Source organism: Chanos chanos, chromosome 12, assembly GCF_902362185.1.
Source record: "Chanos chanos chromosome 12, fChaCha1.1, whole genome shotgun sequence".
NCBI lineage: Eukaryota > Metazoa > Chordata > Actinopteri > Gonorynchiformes > Chanidae > Chanos > Chanos chanos.
The window spans coordinates 15,535,418-15,562,956 of NC_044506.1; the positions used below are offsets into that span (position 1 = coordinate 15,535,418).

The window sequence follows — 27,539 nt, forward strand, 5'->3', positions numbered from 1 at the left end:
CTTGTGAAAAGCAAAGAGGCGTGCGTGTGTTTACAGGGCAAAAAAAAAAGGGGAGGTGTAAGAGATGTAATGAAATGACAAAAGAAGACTGTTTGAAATCTAAGCTCCTCCCTCTCCGAAAAAAAAAATAAAAATAAAATAATAATAATAAATTAAAAAAAAAAAAAAAAAGAGGGAAAACGTAAAAAGTCAAAACACTACACCTAGAAGGTAAGAATAAATCTAACAGAAGCATTGATAATACCAATAATAATAATAATAATCATAATAATAATAATAATAATAATCAGAATCATAATGGTGATAATATTGGTTGTAGCACTAACGACAGCAATAGTAGCTGAGATAATGATAAAGAGCTTTGCTATAGTAGGAAAGTTAAGTCAAGATGCACGGACAGCTCGGTGTCTGTGGTCTGGCGGACAGAGTTGTACTCATGGGTTAGTTGACTAGGCATACGGACAGGCACTGCATGCGATGGGGGGGTGGTGGTTGTGATGTGTGCGAGTGTATGAATCGAGGAGGGCGGAGGGGGCGGGAGGGGGGGGTCGAAGGGGGGGTCGAAGGGGGTGGATGGTGTGTGGGATGTGTAGAGGGGCCCTGAAAGAGCTCATTTCTGCCCAGTGATGGACTGGGATATGGAACGCGGCGGAATCATGTCCAGCAGATACTCCCTCTGTCGGTCTGCAAGACTGGACGCCTTGTGTCCCCCAACTCCCCCCGGGTTCAGATAGGCAATGTTCAGCCCTGAAAGCATGAGAGAGAGAGAGAGAGAGAGAGAGAGAGAGAGAGAAATGAGAGAAAAGGATGAGCGTATGCACAGGTAGAACCGGGTAAAGTAACAGAGGAAGATCGTCTCAAAAGTAGAAGAAGACAACAAAATACAACAACGAAATTATTTTTAATTACACGTTATATTCTACTGATTTAAGCACAGGGGGTCGGGGGAAGACGCGGAGGCAGAATGCTGTAATGACAGCTCGTAGAGAGGCCTGCTGTGTTGCCACGGTGCTATCTTACCGGGGATGTTGTAGATCTGCCTGTGGCTGTCGTGCTGCGCCCGACCGCTGCTGCCCCCGCCGCCGCTCCCTCCTCCTCCGCAGTGCTTGCCCGTCATCCCCAGCAAGCCGCTGGGCACAGACAGCTGAGACGCCTGGGCGAAGTTGGAGAGGACTCCCCGTGCTGAGCTGGTCAGACCCCGCTGCAGAGCCGCCTGGGGCTGGGGGGCCTGGGAGAAAGAACAGGGGAGAGAGAGAGAGAACGGGGGAGAGAGAGAGAACGGAGGAGAGAGAGAGAACGGAGGTAAGAGAGAGAGAACGGAGGAGAGAGAGAGAGAACGGGAGAGAGAGAGAGAGAATGGGGGAGAGAGAGAGAACAGGGGAGAGAGAGAGAGAACGGGAGAGAGAGAGAGAACAGGGGAGAGAGAGAGAGAACGGGGGAGAGAGAGAGAACAGGGGAGAGAGAGAGAGAACGGGGGAGAGAGAGAGAGAACGGGGGAGAGAGAGAGAACAGGGGAGAGAGAGAGAACAGGGGGGAGAGAGAGAACAGGGGGGAGAGAGAGAGAACGGGGGAGAGAGTCAGTAAAGTTACACTCTACATGTTAACAAACCACAAACTTGCATTTTACATACTGGTATGAAGGGTACATGTTCCTGTCTTGAATCAGTCAAACATCAGCGTAATGTACTGACATTAGTGGCAAGCTGGTCTGATGTGAAGAAGTGTTCGGTGAGTCTAGTATTTGTCAAACAGAGGTGAGGACAAGTGAAGTAATAACAGCTCAAGTGGCGTGAGGGATGCTCAGACCTGTCGGAGAGCATGGTGTCTGATCAAGGTCTCGGCCTTGCTAACGCTGGTGACCGTCTGAGCAGAGCTGGGGGACAGGGCAGCCTGCTGCTGGAGCCTCTGCTCTATCTCCTGAGAAAAGAGAGAGAGAGAGAGAGACGGGGGGGGGGGGGGCTTTAATATACTATAATACACTGGAAAGACAGTTTTACTCACCATGCAGAGAAGTAGTAAATTACCTTATGCTGTCATACAGTGAATGAAGTGAAATCATTTAAGGACTGGATGAGTCTTTGAGATATGAACTGACCTGCTCTTGCTGCAGGGCCTTGACGAACGCGTTCTTCAGCCTGTTGGTGTGCTCAGCTTTCAGGGCTTTCTTCTGATTGGACGTCATGCACTGCTCGCAGAGGATGCGTCCGCTTTTTTCCTGTTTCCAGTGGGGGGTGAAGTCAGTCCTACACTGAGCACAGAAGAAAGGCTCCATGCGGGACAGTGACCCCCGTAATTTACCTACAAACACAATGAGCAAGTGTGTGGAGTCAGGAGTGGAATATCTAAGAGGGAACTTCTGCTTCGCTGACCACAGAGAGACAAAAGAACTGAATATCCTAAAGCTAATGTGACTGTCAAAACTAAGGCAACACCTTTAACGTTTTTCTTTTTCTTTCTTATCCCTGAGAATAGGTACAATCTCGCTCTTCTACTAGTTCAGGTAAACTAGGGCCCTCGTCATTATCACTCCCAACCAAACAACGATCTTCCCTTCACTGCAACTGAGACTAAACACTGCATCTGTAACTACGTAACTATGACAACCAAACATTAATCTTCCCTTTGCTCCGACTAACACTAAACACTGCATCTGTAACTATGTAACTATGACAACCAACTGTGTAATTAATTCCTCTTTCCCCCTTAAGCAACACCTTTCCAATCCAGGTTTCTCTCTCTCTCTCTCAGTCCCGCCATGCTGTAAAAGTGTGGCTCTTTCTCTCCCTCACCCTGGCTGTCGATGACACTTTGAACCACCTCCTCCAGCCCCACCATGTAGATGAACTCGCTGTTGGCTGCTGAGGGCAGGAAGTGCAGGAGCGGGGCCGGAGGTTTGGGTGGGGGGATCTCCAGGAGGGTCTTCTCCAGCTGCTTTCTCAAGGCCAGTTTGGCCGCCGCCTGACTGCTGGCCTGGTCGTTCAGAGAGCCCACGGTGGAGGAAGCACTGGACAGGGTGGAGGGGCTCACCGCACCCACTCCTCCCACGCCCACGCCCACCCCGGTCACGCCGGCCGCGCCCGCAGCCTGCATGTGTGCCAGGTTCATGTACATGGCTGAGGAGGAGCCAGAGCGCTGAGAGGCCGCCACCTGCTGGCTGGTCGCCTGTAGTGCACAAATACCACGACAGAGCATTACAGAGAGTACGAAGAGCTCAAATGAGCAATAGGGAAACTCATTTAAATACTCCCTCAGACCTAATATAATTTACTTGACAAGTCTGACAGCTGGGACCTACTGTCTGCTGACAAACAGAAACAAACAAATAAACAAAGGGGTCAACTGGGGAGTCACAGAGAAAGAGAACTGTCTGGTCAAACACAGAGAAAAATGACAAGATATTCAGCTTTTCAGTGACAGATAGAGCCCTGGGCAAATGAGGGGAGTTCCAATAGGCATTTTATGCCACTTAACAATCTACTGGACTTCCACAGGTAGACAGAATGCACTAAGGCTTGACTTTGCCATGGCGCTCTCTCCGGCGACCCAGACAAACCGTACGGATGTTGCTTTCGCAATCCTCTCAAACCCGCAGGCTGTGTTGACATTCACTGAACGTTTAAGATTATTGTGGTTTTTGAATTTTTATCATCTGCTGGATGGGTTTGGCATATTTTTCTCAGACTGATAAAAGGAGATTAATGACATCTCCATATTCTTGTTTATTCTCTCCTTAGGTATTTTAATGTTTTTCCTGATAAATCCATAGAGCAAGTTGGGCGCAAGTTTATCCCTCTGATAAGTCCAGCTAAGTGTCCACATAAAAAAGGCCATCAGTCAATCACTGACTCAGACTCAGACATTGACTAAAGGTACAGTTATGTCCCCGCTGTTAAGAGACCTTGAAACAGAAATAGAATAAATAGGATGGTTTCTTCAAAGGTATGCTCTGTAGATTTAATGTTTTGTTTTGTTTTTTTTTTATACAGACTTTGGTTGATGTCATGGGCTCTGACATAGACATCTGAGAAAAATTAAAGTGCAAACAGCTCAGAGCAGCTGAAAGCCTTTATAGGTCGCAAAACACTTGTACAAGACAAAATTTCCCCATTTGTGGAATTCCTGTGAGCCAGCACAGAGATATGCAAAATAGTTCATCTAGGTGTTACTGACTGACTGCTGTTAGTGCAATGTATTACAGTGGATCAATGAACAGGAAGGTCAGTGTACCTGCTGGTAGCTAACAGCATTGCTCATGCCCCCTGTGGAGGCTCTGCCCATCCCTGGTTTAGAGGGCAACCTCTGGCCCTGCAGCTGGGCGGGGTTGGGGGCAATGACCCGTTGTGACATCATCATGGGGGGCAGGGCAGCGTTGGCAGCTGACCTGATCACTGTGTGGCTCTGTTAAACAGCAAGTACAAGTGAATGCATGCAATGTATTTTACAACCAGCAGATGTCAGCAGAGACCATCTTTACTGTTAGAGGTCGATAAACACTATTGTCCAAGCGTTATGTAGCCAGCAAATTATCACAGAATAATCTGGCCAGCATTCTTCTGTTATACCATCTAACTATTTCTTTTATATTTCATGCTATTTCTACACAGATTACTATAAACGGTGCGGTGAAACTCTACTACAAATACATTTCTCAGTTTAAAAATAAATCATAGTTACTAAGAAGAGTTTAACAGGCACAAACAATTCAGAAAATTCACCTGATTTTCTAATGTAGCACAAAATATCAATAGATAACTAAGTCATACTAATGCAACAGTGAAACTGATCCAAAACGGGCATTAAAAAGAAAAAAAAAAAGCCTAACGCTGGGAGCTGGACACCGACCTGTGCCGTGCGGAGGTTCTGGGGCTCTGAGGCGTGGAGGCCAGGACGCACGGGCAGTTTGCCCAGCCCCTGAGAGCTGTGGATGGGAGAAGGCTGGACAGAGGACGGGGCGTTCTGGACAACAGGCACCTGGGAGAGAAGAGAGTCGTGGTACATGTTAGGCAAGGTACAGTCTTAATCAGTCAAGTCTCTGCACCCATGCAGAGCGGGATGACTAAAACTTCGATATCGCAGCTTCATTTTCTATTGTCTAACAGCTTTTGGCTCTCTGTAAAATAAACAAATAGACAAATAAAAATAAATAAATAAAACCACGTTAAGTACACAGACATTAAGATTTTTCGGTAGAGATGAACTTGTGCTTGAGGGTGGGACTTGACTGTTATTGACAGGGGAAGGGTCCATTCATCTGTGTGGAGTGACACAGAGCTGAGACTCACAGACTAAACATCTCCATACTGCAGAACTGCTGTAAACATCGCAGTGAGCTGTGATATGCTATCAGTGAGGCTATAGCTTCGGGTTTCATCCTCAACACAGCAACTCCTGTCTAACGGCCTTTTACCAAAGCCACTCGCACGTGTGAAATTACTAACATGACCGCAACATGACAGGCTTTTTCCATCAGTAACTGTTTTAGGACATAGTTAGACATGTTTACATATGCTAAGTACTATGGTTGAACGTGAACTCACCATCACTATGCACTATTGCACACCTGTCTGGCCATGAAGGGGTCTCCTCTCTCTGTGGCCCTTCTCAAGATTTCTCCCATTTTTCCCTACAACACCTGGGTTTTTTGAGGGGGTTGTTTTTTCTTGTCCACTATGAGGATTAAGTCTGGGGGTGCCATCCTGCTTTGTTTGTTGTAAACCTGAGGGTGTGTAAAGCCCTCTGAGACTGTAAACAGTGATACTGGGCTTTAAATAAACTAGAACCTGAACTTGAACTATCATAATTATAAGTTTTACATTCAGTTTATTCATAGCTGTAGCTGTTACTAATGTCAAAAGCATCTGAGGCAGTAGGAAAGAAATCAAAACAACCGGACCTTGCTATATTCTTTACAGCCTGATTTAGTGCATGCGAAAATGCTTGGCAAATACAGAACTGACTCCACCTTGAGTTGGTTCAGTCTTACGGCCACTCTGATTGGCTGAGCTTAACCCATGCGTTTTGAAACGAACCCTAGAATAAACGAGGGTGTTCTAAAGCCGGCTGTTAGTGACAGTGGTAGGCGGCTGTAAATAGCTACTGTAGATATAGTAATCAATGTAGAAGTATCAGAATGAGAGAAGCAGTGGCTATATGAGTTAGGCTGACTCATAGTGAAATGTAGAAGAGACAACAGAAGACTACAAGTGAAAGCGCTAAAACAAGCCGCAGAAAGAATGACCAGAATAGCATTACACTTCTGCACCACAAGTATGTAGCCACAAAATATACTTCTATAAATACAGATTACATTATAAATACACCATCATGTGACAACAAATCATAAAAGGGTTTCTCCCATAAATGATTCAGACTTCATGTTACACCCTTGACAGAAAATTTCCACTCAAAACAAATGCACTTCAATCCGGGATTAATCTTAATCTTAATCCTCGAGAAACTCGCTCTCTTAATTAAGATCGGTAACCACTGAAAATGTTTCTGGGTGAACCGATCCAGGGGCTGGGAGGGAAGCCTGCGGCGGAAGGTGTGGTTTGAGTGACGGGTGACAGGTTGCGTGTGAGGCCATGGCTGAGGTGGCTTTGGTGGTTGCGGTGATGAGGAGGAGGAGTAGAGTGGGGTACTGACCTTCTGGACCACGTTCTCTTTCTGAATCTGACTCTGTCTCAGTTTCTTCAGCAGAACCAGTCTGGCCTCCTCCAGCCTCAACTCCTCTCTAAGAGCTTTGATCATCTGCTGTCTCTCCTCTCCTGTCTTCCCCTGTGTAAAACACACACACACACACACGGCTTGTGAATCAGAAAGTAATACACTATAAGCTATGGGCTATATGATACATATAACAAATTGATGGACAGACAGACAGACAGACACACACACAAACACACACACACACACACAGACACAGACACACACATGCATGTGCGCACGAGCTCACGCACACGCACATCGTGACTCAGAGTCAAAAGGTGTAACAAATTACATCCTGATAGAAAAATGATAAAAAAAAAAAAATTATGACTCAGAGAAACACACAGAGCGACCAGTTAAGGGGGAAAAAAAAGGCTACATTCAAAAATGCTGCGTGCTCTTTTCAAGGTTAATGGTCTTTATCTCTTTATAACCTTAATGTAATCTTCAATAAATCTGCTGAAACGTCACATACTGCAAATCATAATCCCCTGTTTTACACAGGACACTTGGCACCACTACTTGACAGTTTGGTTTCCTGAGATAGTGTGATTTTTTTTTTCAGGGATGGAGGGAAAGTAAAAAAAAGAGAGAGAGAGAGAAAAATGATTGAGTGTTCCAACAACCCTAATCACTGTAATGTTCTTCTGTCGTCTGGTTTATGCTATGACTCATATAGCTATAAGACTAGGGAAAGAGACTACAGTCAAGCGTGAAGATGACTGTCAGAGGAACTGATTGACAGACAAAGAAAAAGTCTGTCTGTGTCAGAAAGAGCCAGAAGGGAGAAGAGAGAGAGAGAGAGAGAGAGAGAGAGAGAAAGAGGGGGGGGGACTGACTCCTGAAATGCAGTACTGTTCAGAGAACTGAAAATGAGTGAATCTTAGGACGAATGACAAGAGGTTTGACGTTTTTTGGTTATGTACCTTGAACATCTCCAGGTTGGCACGGTGATGCCTCTCCTCGGGGTGGGGGGTTCCGCGAGGGCTGGAGGCCTCGTTGTCCGACAGGATGATCACGTCTGGAGATGGAGTGCGCCTTTCTCGGTCCAAATCACTGAGGATGGAGAGAGGAACCATCAAAGCTCAAACTAAATGAACTGGAACGAACCACCACACCCCTCTGTGAAGTCTGTTATAACTATTTTACAAAACGAGTGATGAAACTATCATTCTGCTACCTCAAATCCATTCTCTTAAATGACACACATCCCATTTTTATCTATAAACTTTCTCAGAGTCCTCGCTTGATTAGACTGAACATGCTAGGAACAATACAAGAAACATGGTGTTTTTTTGTTCGGAAACACATTATTAAAGTCGTACATTAAGCAATCAAAAGCGATGACACTTTAGTTCCCCCCCGCCCCCCCCTCACCTCCTCTTGGCACTCATGTCCACAGGTTCATCTGCCATGTTCTCTTTTCCATTCTTACTGGGGCCTCCGTGGCTTCCCCCTCCTCGCAGGCTTCCATTCATCTTTTCCTCGTAGGTAGAGAGTGTCACCAGCCCCTGGCTTCCCCCAGGGCCTTTGCCCTCACCCATGGCTGCAGCCACCGCCGCGGCCCCCTCCAGGGCTGCCAAGTCTTTGCGTTTGAGCAGGGCGAGCATTTTAAGGCGCTCCATAGCCTCGTGGCCTTCCATCTTGAGGCGCTTAGCCAGGGCCTCCTCTCTGTCGTCCGGCACCTCCAGCCCCCGCTTGAGCAGGTTCAGCCTAAGCGCCTCCTCAGACATCCGCTCCATCCTATAGAGAGAGAGGGAGGAAAGAAAGAAAGAAAGAAAGGTCTTTAATTTACCTTAATACACTGAAAAAGACTGTTTTACACACGTTTGCACATCTTCATCTTGAGAAGAAGAAATCCATTCAAATGGTTAAGCCCGATGCAAATCAGTCAATTATTTCAAGGCTTTCTTGACTACGAGCCGTGACTGAGCGGGAGCGTTGTGCGAGTGTGTTGTCATGACTCCTTGTCGAACGCCCACAGACTAAGCGGAGCCATTAGCCTGCCTCTTGCTGTGGTAGTGGACTACGCTGCACAAGGCCTCTCAAAGCTTAATTGATTAATTATATGAGCATTATATTTGAATTACTGTTCACAGCTTGAGAGAGAGAGAGAAGGCTCTGGTTGGACTGAATGAAATGCCGTTTCAGTATGCCAAGCTAATATTCGGCTGCCGCGATCGGGGTCGCTTTTGACTTCGCTCGCGAGGCTTCCCAGAAGCGGCAGTTCTCTGAAGTAGCCCGTTCATTGACAAACTTCGCTCTTCAGTCAAAAAGTCGGTCGGGGCGTTTATGCGAAAGGGGATGACTTTCACATTCGCACATGGAGATCTAACTCCGCGGATGCTAATTACTGCAATTGAGAATTGAGCTGCCGTCGAAGGAATCTAATTACATTAGTGTCATTCTCTAGTGAATGAATGTCGTGCTAGTGAATGGATTTCCGAGGTCTCCGTGGTGGGGCAGACATCATCTGAGCGCATAAAAGTCGTTACAGATCCTGAATATGAACGACATTGTAATAGACTTGAAAAGCGCCTTCCTCTCGGAAAGCCTGTAAACCTTGAAAACACTTTTCACTATTGAAAAAAAAGTTGCCAAACTGCCTTGACATTTGCTGGTTTCAAAAACGTCTCTTAGTATTCTGTGCAGAAAGCAAAAAAAATCCTTTCCGTCACTGATAATCATCAGCACTTCCATATTCATATCGTCAGAACTGTACTTTTTAAGTCATTTCGGAATTACAGTTCTTTCTCCAGACAATGAAGCATAAGTTTGATAGGTTGACGAGGAGTAAAAGAAAGTCAAAAGACAGATAAATCAAGTAATTAGTTGATCTTTGTGGACCGACTACTGAAGTTAAAAAGATTCAAATCTTCGGGGATAACACTTTGGCTTGCCAACCAAGAGCAAAACAATTTGTGTTCATGTGAGGCAGACAAAGGCAGGAACTAGCAATGATGTATTTCCACAAAAACCTCAGACACTCTATAATATGTAGTGCACTTACTACAATTAACTCTTGAGACTCCGCTCTTCCCCCTCAAGACAAGCCACAGTGCACTGTACACAAACAGGCTCAGAGGCCAGAGTCAGTATACAGTATGACTGAGTCACTGTGTGTGTGTGTGTGAGAAACACATATATATATATGCAGAGGTCATACATGTTCAAGTGCCCGTGAATCAAGGCACACGTAGGCGTCTGTTCACTTCTGTCCATGGGTCATGTACTAGTGATCTAAATGATCGTGTGTGTGTGTGTGTGTGTGTGTTGTCGTCTCTGCGAGTTAAGCATGCTTGGGTGGGTCCTTCATGGCCACAGGGCAGAGTGAGGCTACTCCCCTCTTTCTCTCCCTCCCTCTCTTTCTTTTCTCTCACATACACACACACACACACACACACACACACGGGAACTGTCTGGACAATGGCAAATGTACAGACACGGCCTATTGTTTGTGGTAGAATCTCTTCATCCGTCTGATACATTGGTATTCAGCTCACGGTGAGTGCCGAGGCACCAGTCTAAGACGCAGCATTAACATCAGGTGTTGTGCTTTGCTGATGTCTCTTTAATGCACACGAGATTCTGCAGAGCCACACACACAACAGCTTGCTCTCAGGAAATGAACCTTATGGTAATAGAGGACTTCTAAACACGGGGTGATATAGCCCAAACACCCGAGGAAAAGCCTGACTGGAGAAAAATACCATCTTGTCCAGCAGTGGGAAAGGAAGAAGAGTAAAGCTACACAGTTATTACACGGTACAGATCACGGTGTACTGGACAGTCACCTTCACAAATCTCTCTTATTGAACATATGTGGAAAAATATGGACACCACAGTTAGTCTCCTTGCCATCAAAGTGAAAAAAAAATCCAATGCCCAGCATCTTTTTATTTGTTACTATGTTTGGGATTTCCAAACCAATAACATACCATTAGTGTATTTAGTCTATATTTCACTTCTTCAAAGCTCAGGCATTGATTTGTGTGTGTGTGCGTGTGTGTGTGTGTGAAAGAGAGACACAGAGAGAGAGGTGTGTGTGTGTGTGTGCGTGCGTGCGTGTGTGTGTGTGAAGGAGAGACACAGAGAGAGAGAGAGAGAGAGAAGCTCACAGTTCTTTGTGTGAATATGCAGTGGGTACAGGCTGGAATCAGATGAAGGTGTGGTTTAGAGCGTGTGTATTAAACCCTTGGTCAGGTGATTCTATACAGCAGTGGTATAAAGAGATACCGCTCTGCTGCATTTCTACTCAGCGCACGAAAACACACGCATACACACGCATACACACACACACACACACACACACACACACACACACGCACGCGTGCACACTCACTCACACACGCACACACATACACACGCACGCGTCTACGCGCTGCCTCTACAATTAAGCATGGATTCTTATTCACGGCACAGGGAGGGACAATCTAAGTCTGATCTATGGGACTTGACAAACGGTTCTCTTTGTGAAGCGAGCCCTGGGTGCAATGCACCAAGCCAGCAACAACACCTCAGGACAACGCGCGCGCACGCACACACACACACACACAGACAGACAGACACACAGACAGACACACACATGCACTCATGCACGTGCACGCGCACGCAAACCAACATATTGTCTTTTTTTGTAGGGTGTGAGCAGACATTTCAAGACATGCAATACAAGTTCTCCGTTTTTAAAGGCTTAGCCAAACCTCCCTCATTCTTCCACTTGCGAGATATGACTAATCAGCAAGTACAGTATGTATTGGTCCAGCCCCGTGACCTTGTTAATGAGACACATGCAGACAAAGGACCTTGACACACTGTAATTTATATGGGATCAGTGAGTTACACTTGACTATGTTCCTCCTGCATATATCACCTCACAATGCCCAAGATTACAGCACCAACCAAACGCAGACCCCTAACAGAACACTGATCTGACCTACCGACTCTGTGGATTCATTAATGCTTGTGATATTGGTTTGGTAGCTGCAATTCCACACACAATGCCCTGTTAAATATCATCAAACCGCTCTGGAATTAAGGTGTAGTGGTTTGGAAAACGCTCACTTCCGGATCACTCGCCTACGACTCAAACCGTTAATATCACACTTGCCTGGACCCATCTCATGCTAGAGAATTAACCTTTAAACTAAAAGTACAGAATGGTCCACGGATGTATAATACACGGATGTCTCTACTTGGAAAAATTCAAAGTCATTTCACCATCAAAGTACTGCGGTCATTTTCATGTTTAACAAACATTTGAAACCACTGTTTGACAGGAGAGAATAACTCTAACTACGCTAACAATAACTGTACCGGTCCACCGTGCTGGTACCAGAACGTCACACAGACTTACAAACCTCTAACCTGGAACCACAAGCTAATGCAACCTCATCTCTCATCTGAGTCCAAACCATACCCCACAGACCTACATCTGACTCCTCTTAAATACCCTGTTGTAAAAATGTACACAATTAAAATGTTCAACTGAGATGTAATTGGTGCTTTGATCACTTCATCATCTCTTGATTTTTTCATTATTTCCTTACAGTATCTTTTTGTCATTCATTCTCATCCACCATGTAATCTGACCTAATTTTATCTTTTATGTGTCAGTGTGATATCTCAATATCTAGGCACGTCTCAACATATCTATATCACTTTCATTAAACGGGAAAAACTGGAGATACACTTCAGAACTTATATTTCTGAGCACAAAGGCATCTGTGGAGTGAAACAGTTTATATCAAATGTCTGGATATAACAATGACAAAGGCTACTTTTAACGCGGTATAAAAAGTGTCTATACAGCACCTTCGAGCGAAAAGAGGGGAAAAAAAAAAATCTTGGATATGTAATGGTGTGTCGTGGCACCGTTTAAAACCACCCACCTCACAGGCAAGTGAGGAGTGAAAGAATGTGTGTGTGTGTGTGTGTGCGCGCGTGCGTGTGTGTATCTGAGAGATACAGAGCGAGAGAGAGCAAGAGAGAGAGAGAGCAAGAGAGAGAGAGAGAGAGTACAGGCACAAGAACACACATAACCAACAATGGCTGAAATCAGCCAATCAGAGTTGTCTTCTTGTGCGCGTCAGTGTTCAGTCCTCCTCCCACCCCCAATCCTTACTGCTCCCTCAGTCCCCCTTTACATAATATAATGACTGTTTCAGTCAGCTGCTACAAAAACCAGACTCTTTCTCCTCACCCCACTCCTCCCTACCCCCCCTCATCCCCCCACCCCCCCATCTACACGCACACCTCGGTCGACACACGCACACACACGCGCGCGCGCACACACACACACACACACAAACACTTCTTCCACAGAAACCTGCACACGCGCACTCCATGACAGACCAAGAGCTTTGGGCACTCTGCCAGCCAACACAGCAGCAGCTCAGGGAGATGAAAAGAAAGAAAACGGAAAAGAGAGCGAGAGAGACCAAGATAGTGAGAGCGAGAGAACGGTACAGAAAGACACTACAAGTGAAAGAAAGAGAACGCTGTAGGAGGATATCTTCTCGAACGCCCCCCCCCCCCCCCCCTTCACCCCAATCACCGGTTACTACACTAAAGATATCAAATCACCATCTCAACCTCGTTTCCACATCTCTCCTCACATACGGTATTTTTAACTGTTGATTTGTTCTGTTGATATGAAATACACTGCGTTTGTATCGGCCGCTATAGGTGCCACAGACGTCTTCACATTGGCAGTGAAGAGGAGGATTCAGGATGAAGGCCTCACGCTGCAGAGAGAAAAGGGGGGGGAAAAAAAAAAGATGAACTGTGGTTTCATGGGCCATGCCAACATAAGGCTCCCTTTTGTGCCCCTTAAACACTCCCCCCCCCCCCCTTCCTACTACAGCTGTGCCACACACCACAAAGCCGTGCTAAAATGACCCCTCCCTTGTTCTACACCCCTCCCCCCATTTCCAAAAAAAGTACTCCCCCCCCCTCCCCCTCCCTGTGTTGTAAAAATAAACACACACGCTTACTTTCTTGGGGCCCCTTCAAGGTACTAACTGTTAAGAGTCCTTCCATGTTCCTTTTTTTTTTTAATTAATTCATCCATAATATAAGAGCGTAAGAGATCTGGATTTCTTTAAAAAAAAGAAAAAGAAAAAAAAGGCTTGAGGGGGTGGGGTGGACTAAGGATAAAAAGGAGGAGAATAAGCAGAGAGAGAGAGACGGAAAAAAAAAAAAAAAAAGACGGCAGTGCTCTCCTGACACGCTACCCTGTCATAATGCCAACCCTTAATTCCCTGTCCGCCCCTCCCCCCACCAGCACACCATTTTCTTTATGCACACGCCACTGCTGCCTGTCGATCAGATCACTACATGCACAAAAATGTCCTCCTCCTTTTGCCCTTACTCTCTCGCTCGCTCTCTCTCTCTTTTTCTCTCCGAAACGCCATCACACCCCGACAAAAAAGCCCTCCAAACCCAAACACACATACATTATCAAATCTGCCCCCCCCCACCACCACACACACACACCTCTCCACCCCCAACACCACTAGACATAACAGATTTGGAGAGTTTTATAAAAACAGGCCGAATGCCAGATGATGGGGTGTAATGATAATAAGGCCATTTGCGACCGCATGGTGGAATCCGCAGCTCATTTCACGCATGATCTGCATCATGACAATTCATCTGGCTGACGCAACTCTTCCCTCTGCTCCACCTCCCCAAAGCAAAGCACTGGTGGCATCACATCCCCTCTGGTTTTTTGGGGGTTTTTTTTCCTCGGAGGGCTGTTTAGAAGTGCCTTGTTCTAAACACACACACACACACACACACACACGTTCAAAGTAACCCAATGCATGTCTGCAACACTACCGAAAATATTAATTTTTTCAAGTTTGCGGCATGATCCATCTCGGGGCACAGTGCTTATCACGGGAGGACAGGGGCTTATGTATCACCCCCCCCCCCCCCCCCCCCCCCTCCCCCCATCCAAACACATACATCACCCCCCCCCCCCCCAATGCGCGCCCACACACACACACACAAACCCACCTCACTCCTGCCAATCCTGGCCCATCTCCCAAATCTAGCTAGACTTATCCTGCCTGTCTGATCATCCACCCGCTCAACTGGATACATTAAGCCTTTCCCTCGTTTGCCACATTTGTGCATGGAGATCTCAAAATGGCTGCTACGCAATCACCAAGGTGTGGACCCCTCCCACCGGACAAAAAAAATAAAACGACCAACAGCAAGGCATGGCATCATAAGCATATTCGTTCGGACAATCATTCATGTGGACCTTCTCCATCATTAACAAGGTAATCGTTATGTTTGAAATGACCTTAGCTGTAATGAATGAGATGCTTTGAGGCAGTAACCCACTTTCAAGCTGAGGAGTGGAGGTTTGCTATAGGGTCATGCAGGGTAAGCATCTCTGACGCTGAGGACAGCGGGACTGCTGCTAATCTCTCACTCTCTCTCTCTCTGTGTAACAGCCATCCAGTTGTTCTGTCCTGTTCTTTTAGAGAAATGAAGATTGGCGGGGTGGCGGGGGGGGGGGGCATTTATCACAAATTATAGCTAAAACTTACTGATTTCTAAGCAGGAACTCCAAATTTTAGTAGGGAATGTCAATTTCTAGTTCCACGATGAGAATAGCATCTATGCCGTGCTATGTCCTGAGATGCTCCCTCTGGTAACTGTAGAAAATACCGGTAGGAAACATAAATTCAGATCATTTGTGAAGAGCTGTTGAGAGCTAGAGCAGCCTACAAATATAGGCGCAACGGGAAACTCAGAAATGAACGAAAATCCAATAGACTAGAGCTCTTGAGAAGCAAACACAAAATTCACCAAACTGTCCTATTCTTACAGGCAAATTCTCTGACTGGTAGAGGTTTCTGAGACATGCCAAAACATTCAGGCAATCTACGAACAAGCCGGTCTGTACAGCCTGTTCTGATGCCTCCGCGTCACTTCGGAGTGGAGCCGCTCTGAGCGGCGCTGTCCATCTTCATGAAGAAAAAGAAAACTTTATTCGTCGTGCCATTACGACAAACAGCGCTGCTCGACGCTTGGGCAGATTCATGCCTTCACGAGGGCGTGTCAACGTCTGGGTCCCTCTACGGGCGTGACGATGTCGATCAAAAAGGGCACCAAGGGCAACCACCTCTCCTATACCATTAGCGCCATCACCCTCAGCTACTCTCTCCGGCGAAGCCGCGACTCTGTGAGCTCGCTTTCCAAAGCGACAACTCACTGGCGAGAGTGTGACATCCCCCAGGGCACATAAACCAGAAATATTACTCGAGCAGCAGACTAGGTCCTCATGATCTCACTGCACAGCCATTTGTACTCGCACGCTTACGACTCCAGACGGGCTGAAGAGCAGGTGACAAAACGAGGTGCGGGTCAGAACCGCTGCAAGGCCAGCCAAGAGTCTATCAACACTCTCCGTCCTCTCCACACTCGATAGCGTCGGGCCCTTTACAAGCCCATCTGAACGCGCTCTTGAGACGGCGCGGACGGAACAAGGGAAGGTAGGTGCAAGCGGAGGTGACATTAAAGGCTGCTTTTACTTCAGTATGAAATATTAAGAATACAAATAGAACGTCAACCACTCCTTCCTCTGCGTCCGATCTTTGTCCGCTTAAACCGAACCTCCAAATTAGGCCCTGGGTTTGAGTGTATGGTTCAGTGAATTTCAGGAGAGCCATATTCAGATCAGAGAAGAGAGATGCACACAGAGTAAACCAGAAGGTTTCGTTTATCGCTGAGAAAGAAGGGAGCCACTTTACGATCCGATCAAACGGTTGCTTTGAACTACACGACGCAACTGATACAGACACAACCGTGGCTTAAGCGTTACAAGCGCAAAAGCAAAGAGCAGCTAAATCCCATCCTTTAAGCGAACAGCCCATGGATGCAGATAGGCCTCCTCTAATCAGCCACTAAATCTGGTATGAAAAAAGATATAAATAAATTAAAAAAAAAAAAAAAAAAAACGGATTACTTGCACGGACAAATTCAGTGAAACGTCGAGGTAGGGCAGACAATCAGAAGTGCTAAATTCTGAGCATGTAGCGAGAAGCTACCACATTAAGCCAGATACATTCACCCTGAATCTCTACAGCGGCTCATGCAGTGTGCGGTCAGATAGCACACTGCGCGTTTTGACAAGTCCGCAATGACAACGCAGGTTTATGAAACGCGGTTCAAAAAGCAGTAGCACATTTCTGACCCGACGCAAGCCTCTGTCGACACAACATTGTCTTATTAGTCTAAGCCTGGACGTCTCATTAAAAACAACTCGGCTGTGATCAGTGAGATACTAAAATCAGCCGGGATGCTGTAGTCAGCTGTGCAAGGCCACCATAGAAAAATAGGTTACCGAGAGGCAATTTCAGGTCACAGTCACACTCATAGGACAAACCATAAGCTAAAGGGCATGGCGTCTCAGCGCAGTGCCGCGGCCATAAGAACCGCTAAAGAGGTACAGGGGAGGGGTCTGGGCATGAGCGCAATTTCTAAGATCATTGGTTAATTCACTAATTGGACCCACATCCTCATCAGCCCACACGCTGGCGTCCCTGCTGTACATTACTCAGAGGCGGAGGCTGCTGGGAATATGACCAAAAATTTGCATACGGCTAGTTTTTTGACACTAATGAGGCCAATTTAGCGGATGGCGCCCATGGCAACAGAGTTGTAATTGGTTGGTTTGAACTGTAAGGGTGTTACGGGTAACTGGATGTCTAGAGTCAATAATCTGTTTCGAGGGCTGCGAACGCCTGATAGGGCTGATGTACTATCGTTCTCATTTTCACTGTTTTTATTTTATACCCCTAGGTTGAGTCGGTGAGGATGAGACTGTAACAACGCAAATCAGTTGTCTCACACCTCCAAAGCAGTTCTGTACACACCCACACGCATCCCAGCTACTTTTAACTGCACAAACATGTACACAAACAAATTTTTAAACGTTAGCTACCATCTGCATATGCCATAACACACGCCAACACACACCCTCTGTCTTCTCTCAGTCAAAACAAGCACACAAATGCTGGTCTCTCTCTCTGTAACCATGCACACCGTCACACACCTAGACACTAACAGAGTCTCTTGCTCACACGTCTGTACGGCAACAACACTTAAAGCCCTGGTCTTCATTAAACAAGACAACAGCTCATTGTGGCCGTTGCCATGACAACAGGCCCTTCTATTTTTAAGCTGTGCCACTAATCAATTCCTGTTCTGCTGTCGCCCGAGGGAGGGAGAGAGGAAGGGAAAGGGTGGGGGTACGGGAGGGAGGGAGGGGTGATTCGGGAGGAGGGTGGGGCACTTCAGGACAGTCGCAGGGAGCAAAAGGGGCGGGCATTACGTGGTAGTGTCAAGTTGAAGAAGAAGAGACAAAAAAGAAAGCAACAACATCTTTGAGAAACTGATGACAGAGGCAGACTCTATAGTAACGGCAGTGGACGGCGGGCGAAGAGAAATCCACTAGTTTTCAACTCTTAACTAGATTTCTCCTCCAGTTACATTGGTTAGCAACAGCATCTGCCAGGAGCTTTGTCTGATGGTAGGTACATTTAAAAGTGCAAAACCGAGGCCAGTTTCTTTCTCAGTAAAGGAATCAGCAACTACGCTCCTGCCAACACAAGCACATACTGCGGAGGTTACTCAAGGCTATCCAATACATACCGTATCTCCAACACCATGAACCCTCCCGGACCACGCAGGTGCTAAACACCACGTCCCCGGTGTATGAACGAACATCATAGTCTCTTTCTCCTCATGAACCGTCAATTTGCCAAGTCATCTCCAGCTCACTCGCTTGGCCAGTGACATTACTCCCACTCAGCTGGCACCACTCAGGATGGAAAAAGAGATGACTAAAAACCTTACACCACGAAATTATTCCAAATACGCACAGAGATCAAACTCGATTCAACATGAGAAGGGACAGGAAACGGAGAATAAATCTTTTTGGTTTTTGTTTTTTTTAGTTTTGTTTTGTTTTTTTTTTTAAACGTGGATGTTCTCTTGAGGACACAGAAGCAGGGTTACGGTTCAAAAGGACTAAGTGCACAGGTAAATCATCTGGTTGTCAGAGAAGTTTGTACATGTGGCAGATTGCACCAGACATGCTATGAATACCAGAGAGATATACACGAATCCCAATCACGTGTATTATCGCCAAGATTTTTTGTTCTGTGTGTTAAAGTGAACATTTTAGACTAAGGCAAAAGGATTAACAGCACGGTGCTGTAACAGCACTGAGATAACTACAAGCACACAGTCAATAACCCCCGGTTTAACCTTTGATTTTCATCAGGAGCTGCTAGTTTACACTTAGATGTTTTCTTTATACCTTCTGAGCAGGACAGACCATTTCACAATGTGGAGTCATTCTCAACGGGATTCAAGGATATTCATGGAACGCTGAGATAGGGAACAAAAGCCCTGAAGAATGTGTACAAGATTACTGACTTGGCAAAAAAAAAAAAAAAATAAAGTCTCAAAAAAGACTTGAGTTTTACAACGGTAATTTATTACAAAACGGTAATTCATTGAGTGTTTTTGGGTTTTATTTTTTCAGTGACCTAGCAAGCCAAAGGGAATAAATGAAAAGTATGTGTGTAAGTGTAAGAATGTACACTGGGCTGATGTCACTCTTCCAAATTAGTCTCCTGTTCCTTTAAAAAAAGCAGAGAGTCACAATATCTTTTTTTTTTTTTTTACCCAGGGTACCCAGCGGAGTCAAAATGCTAGAGAGCCAGTCTAAGCCGGTTTGTAACCTCAGGGTATGGAATTATCTCTTAATATGTAGCCGTTAGTGGTCAGGACGTCACACGAAGACAGAGAGAGAGAAAGAGAGAGGGAGAGAGAGAGAGAGAGAGGGAGAGAAAAGGAGGGGGATCCAAAGGGGATGGGGGGAGGGTCATGAAGCCCCTGTGTTTTCAGGGCAGTGAGAGGAAAATCTACTTCTTCTAAGACGCTGAATCCAAAACCTGGCACCTTGTCAAAAAGGCTCATTGCGGAACTTCAGACCACAGGGTGGGGCATACACAGTTTAAAAAAAAAAAAAAAAAAAAAAAAAAGGAAAAATGCTGGAACTTGAGACATCTGGAGAGACTGAGGTAGCAAAGAGATTTTAAAATGTGGCTGAACTGGGCAAAAATGAGATGGTGGTGGTGGGGGGACACACGAAAATCATTAAATAAAATCAAAAAGCATCGCAAATTCAATGTATGAAAAGACATAAATACAAATAACAAAACAATAAATGCCACATTTACACACACACACAAACACACACACACACACACACACACAGAGCCCTACGTTTAAGTCTGACTTCCACACCTCATTGAATCGCAGAAACGTTCCATCAGGGCGAGTGCTTTGTCAAGTTGAGATAAAATCTACAGTAGGAACCTATCTGGACCTTAAAGTAATAAGCACATATAGACTAGAAAACATCATTTCAGCTAGGAAGCCTATGGCAGAACAGAAATAAGGTATAAAAACAAACGAACAGAAGAACTATGTGAAGCGCATCTTTGCACTGGAGCTCTGCATCACGCATGCCCATGTACGGTGGTCCGTGGCTGCCAAGGGGGAAATAAAGGACAAAATTACAGGGGATACAGAGCAGAAACTTGTTCTGATGAGTGTGATCAAAGATTAAACGCATCGGAGATCTTTTGTGAAACAATCACAGTTAATGAAAGATTGCTAGTGAAAGGAAAGCGGGCAGACTTTTCAATAGGCATAACAATAGCCGAAAAACCTATAAGAACATGCGAGATTTCCAGCCGTCCTTGGCAACAAAATGGTGTTTCTACGCCGACATGAAGCTCTTCTTTCAGAAAGACAGTAAGGATGATTAGGTCTTCGTGAAGGATTTAGAAACCACTGTACGTTATTACTGATGCTTAGTGATACCAGGTAAAGCGAGAGATAAGACCGCACTGCCGTTCAGATGGATAACCAAGAAAAAAAATCTGATCTTCTATCTGGGGGATACTTCAGTTGACACGAGGACGACCAGATTCCCAGGGGAAAAAAATGGCACCCGTGAGACCGGGGAGGCTGTGTAGAGGGAAAACACCCACATGAGGAGATCACGCTGAGAATTACCGGGCAACTTAAACACCAAGCTATGTCAACCACCTAAAATTATGTTACATATGTCAAGCGGAGAAATATCAACAGTTTACACAACTATCGATGAGTCTGCAGACAACAATAGATAGACACCGGGCAGACCGATGTAAGAACGCACGATTTCACTGTGTTCAAAAGCTTTTGATAAAAATGCTGATTAGGTTCATCGAAAGCCATGCAGAAAGATTAACCTGTTTGGAGGTAAACATTTCTCATGCAGCAATGTGTCATGAATTAGCTACGCATCAAACATAGCTGAAAAGGCAGTAACCAAACATGGGGACTGCATCTCACTCTGAAGATCAGACGAGTAAGAGCGGTAGTCTCGTAAGTTCAGAACAGGCTCTCGAGGAAGCCGCTGCAGAGCCAGTATCACAAGTCTCTTTCGTAGCTTTTGATTCAGTCCAGCACTCACAAAACCAGGCAGCTCTCATCTCAGCTACACACATCACCCAGTTCCCTCCTTTCCTTAAATGTGCGGGGTGAGTTTCTCTGTTTGAAGGTTATCGTGAGTCATCCACCTGGGGATTGTGCACCTCTGCACGGTGCTAAACGAGACTCTTTTCTAAACTATCCAAATGCCAAAAAAAACCCTTCCTCGCTGTCAAATGGTACAAACTCCTTCTGCATCCCTCTTCTCCCTTTGTATCATTTTCAAAGAAAAGCAGAAGTATATGCGTTTGAAAAGCATGTTATTATTAATGCCTGACACCGGGTTAACAATGAAAAGAAAATTAGAAACGAAAGGCCGTCTGGCTTAGTCGCAGGAAACATAAACGACGTGGAGCTTGTGGTACCTCGGCAATTTAATCAATGTATAAGTTCATCCCATACAAGGCTGAAAAAAAAAAGTGCCAGGACACTCTGTGCTGCTGGGTTTAGGACAACATGTGTGTGCGTGAGTGTGTGTTTGTGTGTGCGTGTGAGTGAGAAGGGGAGAGAGAGAGAGAGAGAGAGAGAACTAAGTAAGCAAGCTGATCAGCTATCTATTCACTTCTATCTGGGGTTCTTAAAGCCATTAAACAGAAGTGCTGCTACATTGGAAGCTGGATGTGAATTCCAGTTGGCTGTGATTTTCACAGAGTATATATACTCTATGTATGTACATTCCTCAACAGTCACTGACAGCAGCACGTTGTGTTGTTTCCCCACTGCTGTTTATCCAGCTAAAGCATCAGGGAGGCCCTCTAATTAAACTTCACAGGGAGCCATTCATCTAGGCTGATTGTTTCTGCGTGGGGTTTTAATACGCCTTGCGTGAGGCCCACTGAACACAGCCATTCCATTCAGGTGTTAACAAGGGTGGCACCAACACACTTAAACACATACATACACCTCAGCAAAGCCTAATTCACTCTCATCCAGCTTGTTTTGTTTCTGAGGGATTCGACTTAAGCATTACTCCTGGAACTTTGCCTTGTGGCTACAAATGGTCAAACCTACTAAAGTAAATGTCCTCGACAAAAAAAAAAAAAACATAACAAAAACTATGGAGAATTCTGATGGCAAACGCTATGATTTTCCTTACATCTGCAGATTGCTCTCTGGTTCAAAGTTGCGTTTAGGAGATAGCTGTACCAGATTTACATTAGCATTAGCTTCACTCTTCATTCATCCTGTGGAAAGTAGGTGATGCCCATGTAGGCACAACTTTTATGGCCAAAAGCACCGTTTGTCTAATGTATTCAAAATCATTTTCTATGAACAGCCAAACAAAGTTTGAAAGATGAATCCACAGCAGTAGAAAAAGCCTCCCCCCGCCCTCTGAGAAGTCCTTCCTTAAAAAAAAAAAAAAAAAAAAAAAAAAACTGTTCTGGATGTTCACTGGTTACCCTCAATTCTTATGCACTTCTGTTACAAACACATGAAGAAACCCACATACTTTTAACGACAGACATATCTGTCACACGACACAATTAGTCCGTACGGACTTTCGAAAGACAGGTCAAAATGCAACCCCCCCCCCCCAACACAAGTCATAAAAATATGAACACAGCCTCTTTACGCATTCTTAATGACACTCCAAATCACCACTAGCATCATTTTCAAAACATTGTTCTCAATGTGCATCTGTAGCAAATTGAGAACTTATGAAGATGCATTATTTCACATTTGCCTTTATTTTTTTTCCACTGCTGTGCAAGATGAATCCCTTGTTTATCGCTACACTTCACAAGCATTCATTAACATCACACATATCAATTAGCAGCACGTGCCAGCAACCGACGAGGCTTCTCTCCCCTCAAAGGATTTTCACTTGGGCGGATTTTTAAATAAACTTAATTTTCCTGATTAAGAGCTAATTATACTGATTTCTTTTGCCTAAAAATAGACGGCGTTTAGCTCTTAATTTTACGACAGCGAGGGCCATAAAATGAGCGCTGACTCTATAGGGGTACCTGAGTGTACCCCTTTTGTTCAGCTGGTGGAGTCACAGAGACAGTGTTGAGGTTTGGACAATGCATCAGTTTAGGCCGGAGAGCAACGTGGCACGGTGCTTCTTTATAGTTCTGATATGTCAAATAATCTTCTAAACAGTGGAGTACTGAGAGTGAAAACTTTTCAGTGAAAACTTACACTTACCTCAAGCTTATCTTGGGTTTGGACCATAACCCAATTGCTGGAAGTCTTAAAAACACTTTACTTGATGTCATTTGGACTACCTGTTTTAGATCAAGTCTCAACCCTGACAGGCCCAAAAAAAAAAAAAAAAAATTGAAAAGTGGAAAAACATTCCTCAAGGATGAAAATGTGAGCAAGAAAGTGTTAATCTGTTTATGTATGATCTCAGTTGGGAGGGATGAGGTAATAATGCCCTCCATAACAGTGTTTTTTTTTTTTTTTCCTATAGAACTAACAGAAACTGTAAAAACACTGCTGCCAAGACCGACAAGCCTTATCTTTGAGAGTGAAAACAAGAGAAACCGAATCAAATCCCTACTGGATCTGACTGTTCAGACCTTGGGGTCCTTTTGTAACTCACTATCAAAGAAAAAAAAAAAAGTCTCTTAAAAGAACTTCACTCTGCAAATTAAGAACGCAAACATAAAACAGACGGTCTGCCTTCGAAATACAAATCATGGTCATGAAATTAATATCAGGATATATGCGAATTGATTGCCATTCAAAAATCTATTAGAATACAGTGCTGAATACTGCTCCAGTAAGGATATGTTTCATAAGGCCGGCACCAACTTTGTTCTGAGACCCGTGATTGTTCGTTGACTATTTCCAGGTGTGTGTTTACAGAAATGGACGTTTTGTTGTGTCTACTGGGGATGCTTGCAGTGGGACATCATCGACTCTAAACACTACCTTCTCTGGTCAGTGAATGATGAAGCTATTCCAAGCAGCAATACATCCTGTCATCTTTCTTCAACAAAGTCTTACATGAGTTTTTTCTCCTGTCTTTCCAGCTGCTCTGAGCAAAGAGTGAAAACTACAAATTTCATTCCATATTGAAGAAACGTCCAGGGCTTCCCGCACTGACGGATACATGATAGAAATCTGCACGCTTTGGGCTAAACAAAAAAAAAAATGATTGATTGATGCACTAATTGTAAGTCGCTTTGGTTTAAAAGCATCTGCAAAGTATCAAATTCTAAAATGCAAAACAAAAAAAAAAAAAAAAAAAAAAAAAGAAAAATAAAAGAAAAAAAAGAGCTGTAGCTATGAACCCTAAGCTACTGTACTAAATAATCTGATACACTGTTGACTTAGATGAAGCACGTATGTCTTATAATGCAACAAATCTGCATATTAATCGCCACGTAAAGCAGAGTTCAGAATGGGTTACTGACGCAGACTATTCCATCTAAGCTAATCACCTGCCGACGCATATTGGAGGTCTCACGGGCTCAACTAGACCAGGCAGTCACTGACGATAAGGTGGCCACAGACCATGGAAATTAAAGAGTGCAAACTGCGTGAAATCCCTTCACAGACAGTGGCCATAAGCTGGGGGAGCACTGCCTAAAGTGATGAATAGCTTAAAAAAAAAAAAAAAGAAAAAGAAAGAAAGAAAGAAAGAAAAAAAGAAAGAAAGAAAAATAAATACAACACCGCCAAGTATCTTCTATCGGCAAAAAAATGGGGGAACAGTCCACACAAAATGGCTTTGAGCAAAACAGTCAATAAGAACATTGTTTGGACCCCTCCTGTGCATGTAATACTAGTGGGGCAGGCTCCAGACTGTGCAGAAGCCCCTTTTCAAAATTAAGAGAAAACACTGTTATGGGCTCCATCCTGATCTGTATGTATCAAACAGAATATTATACAAACAAGGTCATCAAGACTTTGGTCTGCTGCATCACATAGACAGCATTGCCGGTCAAAAAATCAGTTACCCACTCAGACCAACTAGATAATGTTGAGAGTTGAGAAGAACCTTTTAACTTTTGACAGGGCCTCATCTTTAGGCTACACGAAATGATGTTAAATTTGGATTTGTTAAAGTTAGAAAGTTCAGATAGTCTACATTGTCAGTGTAAGACAGCTAATCACTGATAACTGTTATCAAAGAGGTAAATCAATTATCAAAATTTGGCAGCGGTTGAGAGAGGAAAAGGGTCGGGTGGGGGTGTTGTTTACACAAGAAAATTCAATAGAATTTGTAAAATTGAATTGAACCTCCACAGAAGTACTTCCTGATAAAAATGGCCTTGGGTACTTCCTCAAGGAAAAAGTGAGTGAAAAACTGAAGAACAGTAAGGAAGGGGGGACTAAAATGCATGAAAAGATAGTTTTAAAAACCTGGCAAAAGAATGAATAGTTCAGCCCCTTAGATTCAGAGTCAAGGGAGAAAACTGATCTGATGGAATGGGACTTTCCTTTTTGCTCTTGTTCCCGTTCCTTTGGACCTCCCTGTTAGATACCCAAGCCAGGATCTCTTAATCTACAGCGAATTGCTCAATTTGTAGATTAAACATTGGAAGCAATGATTTATTAACAACAACTATATCAAAGTGTCAAAAAATAGAAACAAAATGCTAAATATGATTAATTAGTGAAAATAAGTCATGGTGGCAGGATTGTGGTAATTATTATAAATGACAAAGCATCTTGGAAGGGAAGTGTTAACCCAAAAAATAAATCCAAAAAGGGCAGTAACTCTCCACAGCCAAGTTCGCAGCAAACTAACTCTGCAATTGTAGGTTATAACTAAAAAGCATGAGAAGCAGACGCTCGAGCTGAACCATCAGTGTATGCTACTGACTGTAAAGGCTATAAATTAGGCGCTGTCTCACTTTTGACGTGTCTGCCGCACCGAGAATAAGAGACTGCATATATTATTGATCGGAGTTTATTTCCAAACGTCATCTCCCTCCGTTTATCAGTGACTCCCTGTTAGTTACGATCAATACATGCATTCACGTTAGAATTAAATTTCAGTCTTACGCCTGTCAAGTGTTGGGCAGCCATTTGCGTGCATATGGAGCAAGCTGAGAGTACGTCCTCACTTACGTAAATGGCTGATGCATATTCGGATTTTTTTTTTTCTAATTGTACAGCCATCAGCCCTACCGTTCACTCTCCGTGTGCCCTCAGCACAGTTCACCAAACACTCGCAACTTAAAACACTTGAAATCTCTCTGAAAACGAACATTTAAATATCAAATCCTAAGGAATTTATCCACAGCGGAGATCTGATGGCGTAATAACTGTATGTTTTGTGATTTGCATTGTGTGCCGCTGCACTACTACTGTAGCCTTCTCGCGCAGCCTGGGGTTAACCCCCAGAGACACGAGATGAAACAATGAAACGGATTTCAGACATTAAAATGTTGCAATCACTGCGATGCTTAGCAGACTTCTTCCTCCTAATTATGAATTTTATCCATCCAACAGATGTAACACTGAGCCCCATGATTAATGATACGCCGAGGACAAACCGAGACCATTTTATTAGTATTAGCTAGCCACTTTGAACTACTGCTTGTTGGAAGCCTACTAGCCAACTTGCTTTGCAGCGCGGGTATGCTATTGTCTGGCTATTCTCCACATTTTTTCCTACCGTCCGTAATCCCTTTGTAACCCGCGATGCAACTCTTGTCACACACGAAAGGGTTCCTTACATATCCAAACTGATTTAAATCCCGCCATCGTAATTTCAAAATCACGTCCAACCCTGCTAGGCCCCACTCAAATCCCCGGACTCACCTGACTCGCCTTTAGCCTTCAGGTTTCACTGGCTCCGGGTTCACTTTCCGATCCTGAAGCGCTGCAGTAGCTCCTCACGACCAGTCCCCGGCACCGGCAAGCAACACAAAAGCGCTGATTGGGCCTCGACAAGCGCTCATCCCCTTGGTCTCTGCCCAGACAGACGGGTTATTGGTCGGCGGCTGTGTCGGAGACGCGCCCCTATTAAGGTGTATGTTGTTGTCTGTGTCTGGAGGGGAGGAGACAAGAAGCTCTGAAATGATGGGAACTAAATGGGTTGTTATGCGCGTCGTGTCGGCAGTACAAGGCAAGCTTACTACATTGACAGATAAATTGTGGCCAGCCATATTAACTCCCTCCTCATTCCATCAGGACCATCGACTGTGTTTTTGAGGAACAATGCAGTCTCCAGAAGAGACAGAAATTTCCTTTATCACAGCCTGGCTTTTAAAAAAGTTCAGTGTGGATGTACATTTTGAAACAAACAATTTGAATATCCAGTGTGATGTAACATTACTAATAACGTTTAG

The 27,539-nt window shown here is 44.6% G+C and overlaps 1 protein-coding gene across 1 annotated transcript; it reads right to left on the minus strand.

Moving 5' to 3' along the window:
• Positions 1 to 595: 595 nt before the first annotated feature.
• gatad2b (GATA zinc finger domain containing 2B) lies at positions 596 to 27,095 on the minus strand. Its single transcript, XM_030789378.1, has 11 exons — positions 27,010 to 27,095; positions 8,086 to 8,451; positions 7,635 to 7,764; positions 6,646 to 6,777; positions 4,843 to 4,971; positions 4,228 to 4,398; positions 2,790 to 3,162; positions 2,096 to 2,298; positions 1,807 to 1,917; positions 1,111 to 1,228; positions 596 to 747 (listed from the first exon to the last, which is right to left on the minus strand). The coding sequence occupies exons 2-11, from the start codon at positions 8,448 to 8,450 to the stop codon at positions 611 to 613; spliced, it is 1,869 nt and encodes a 622-aa protein (XP_030645238.1). The 5' UTR covers position 8,451; positions 27,010 to 27,095; the 3' UTR covers positions 596 to 610.
• Between the last annotated feature and the right edge of the window lie 444 nt (positions 27,096 to 27,539).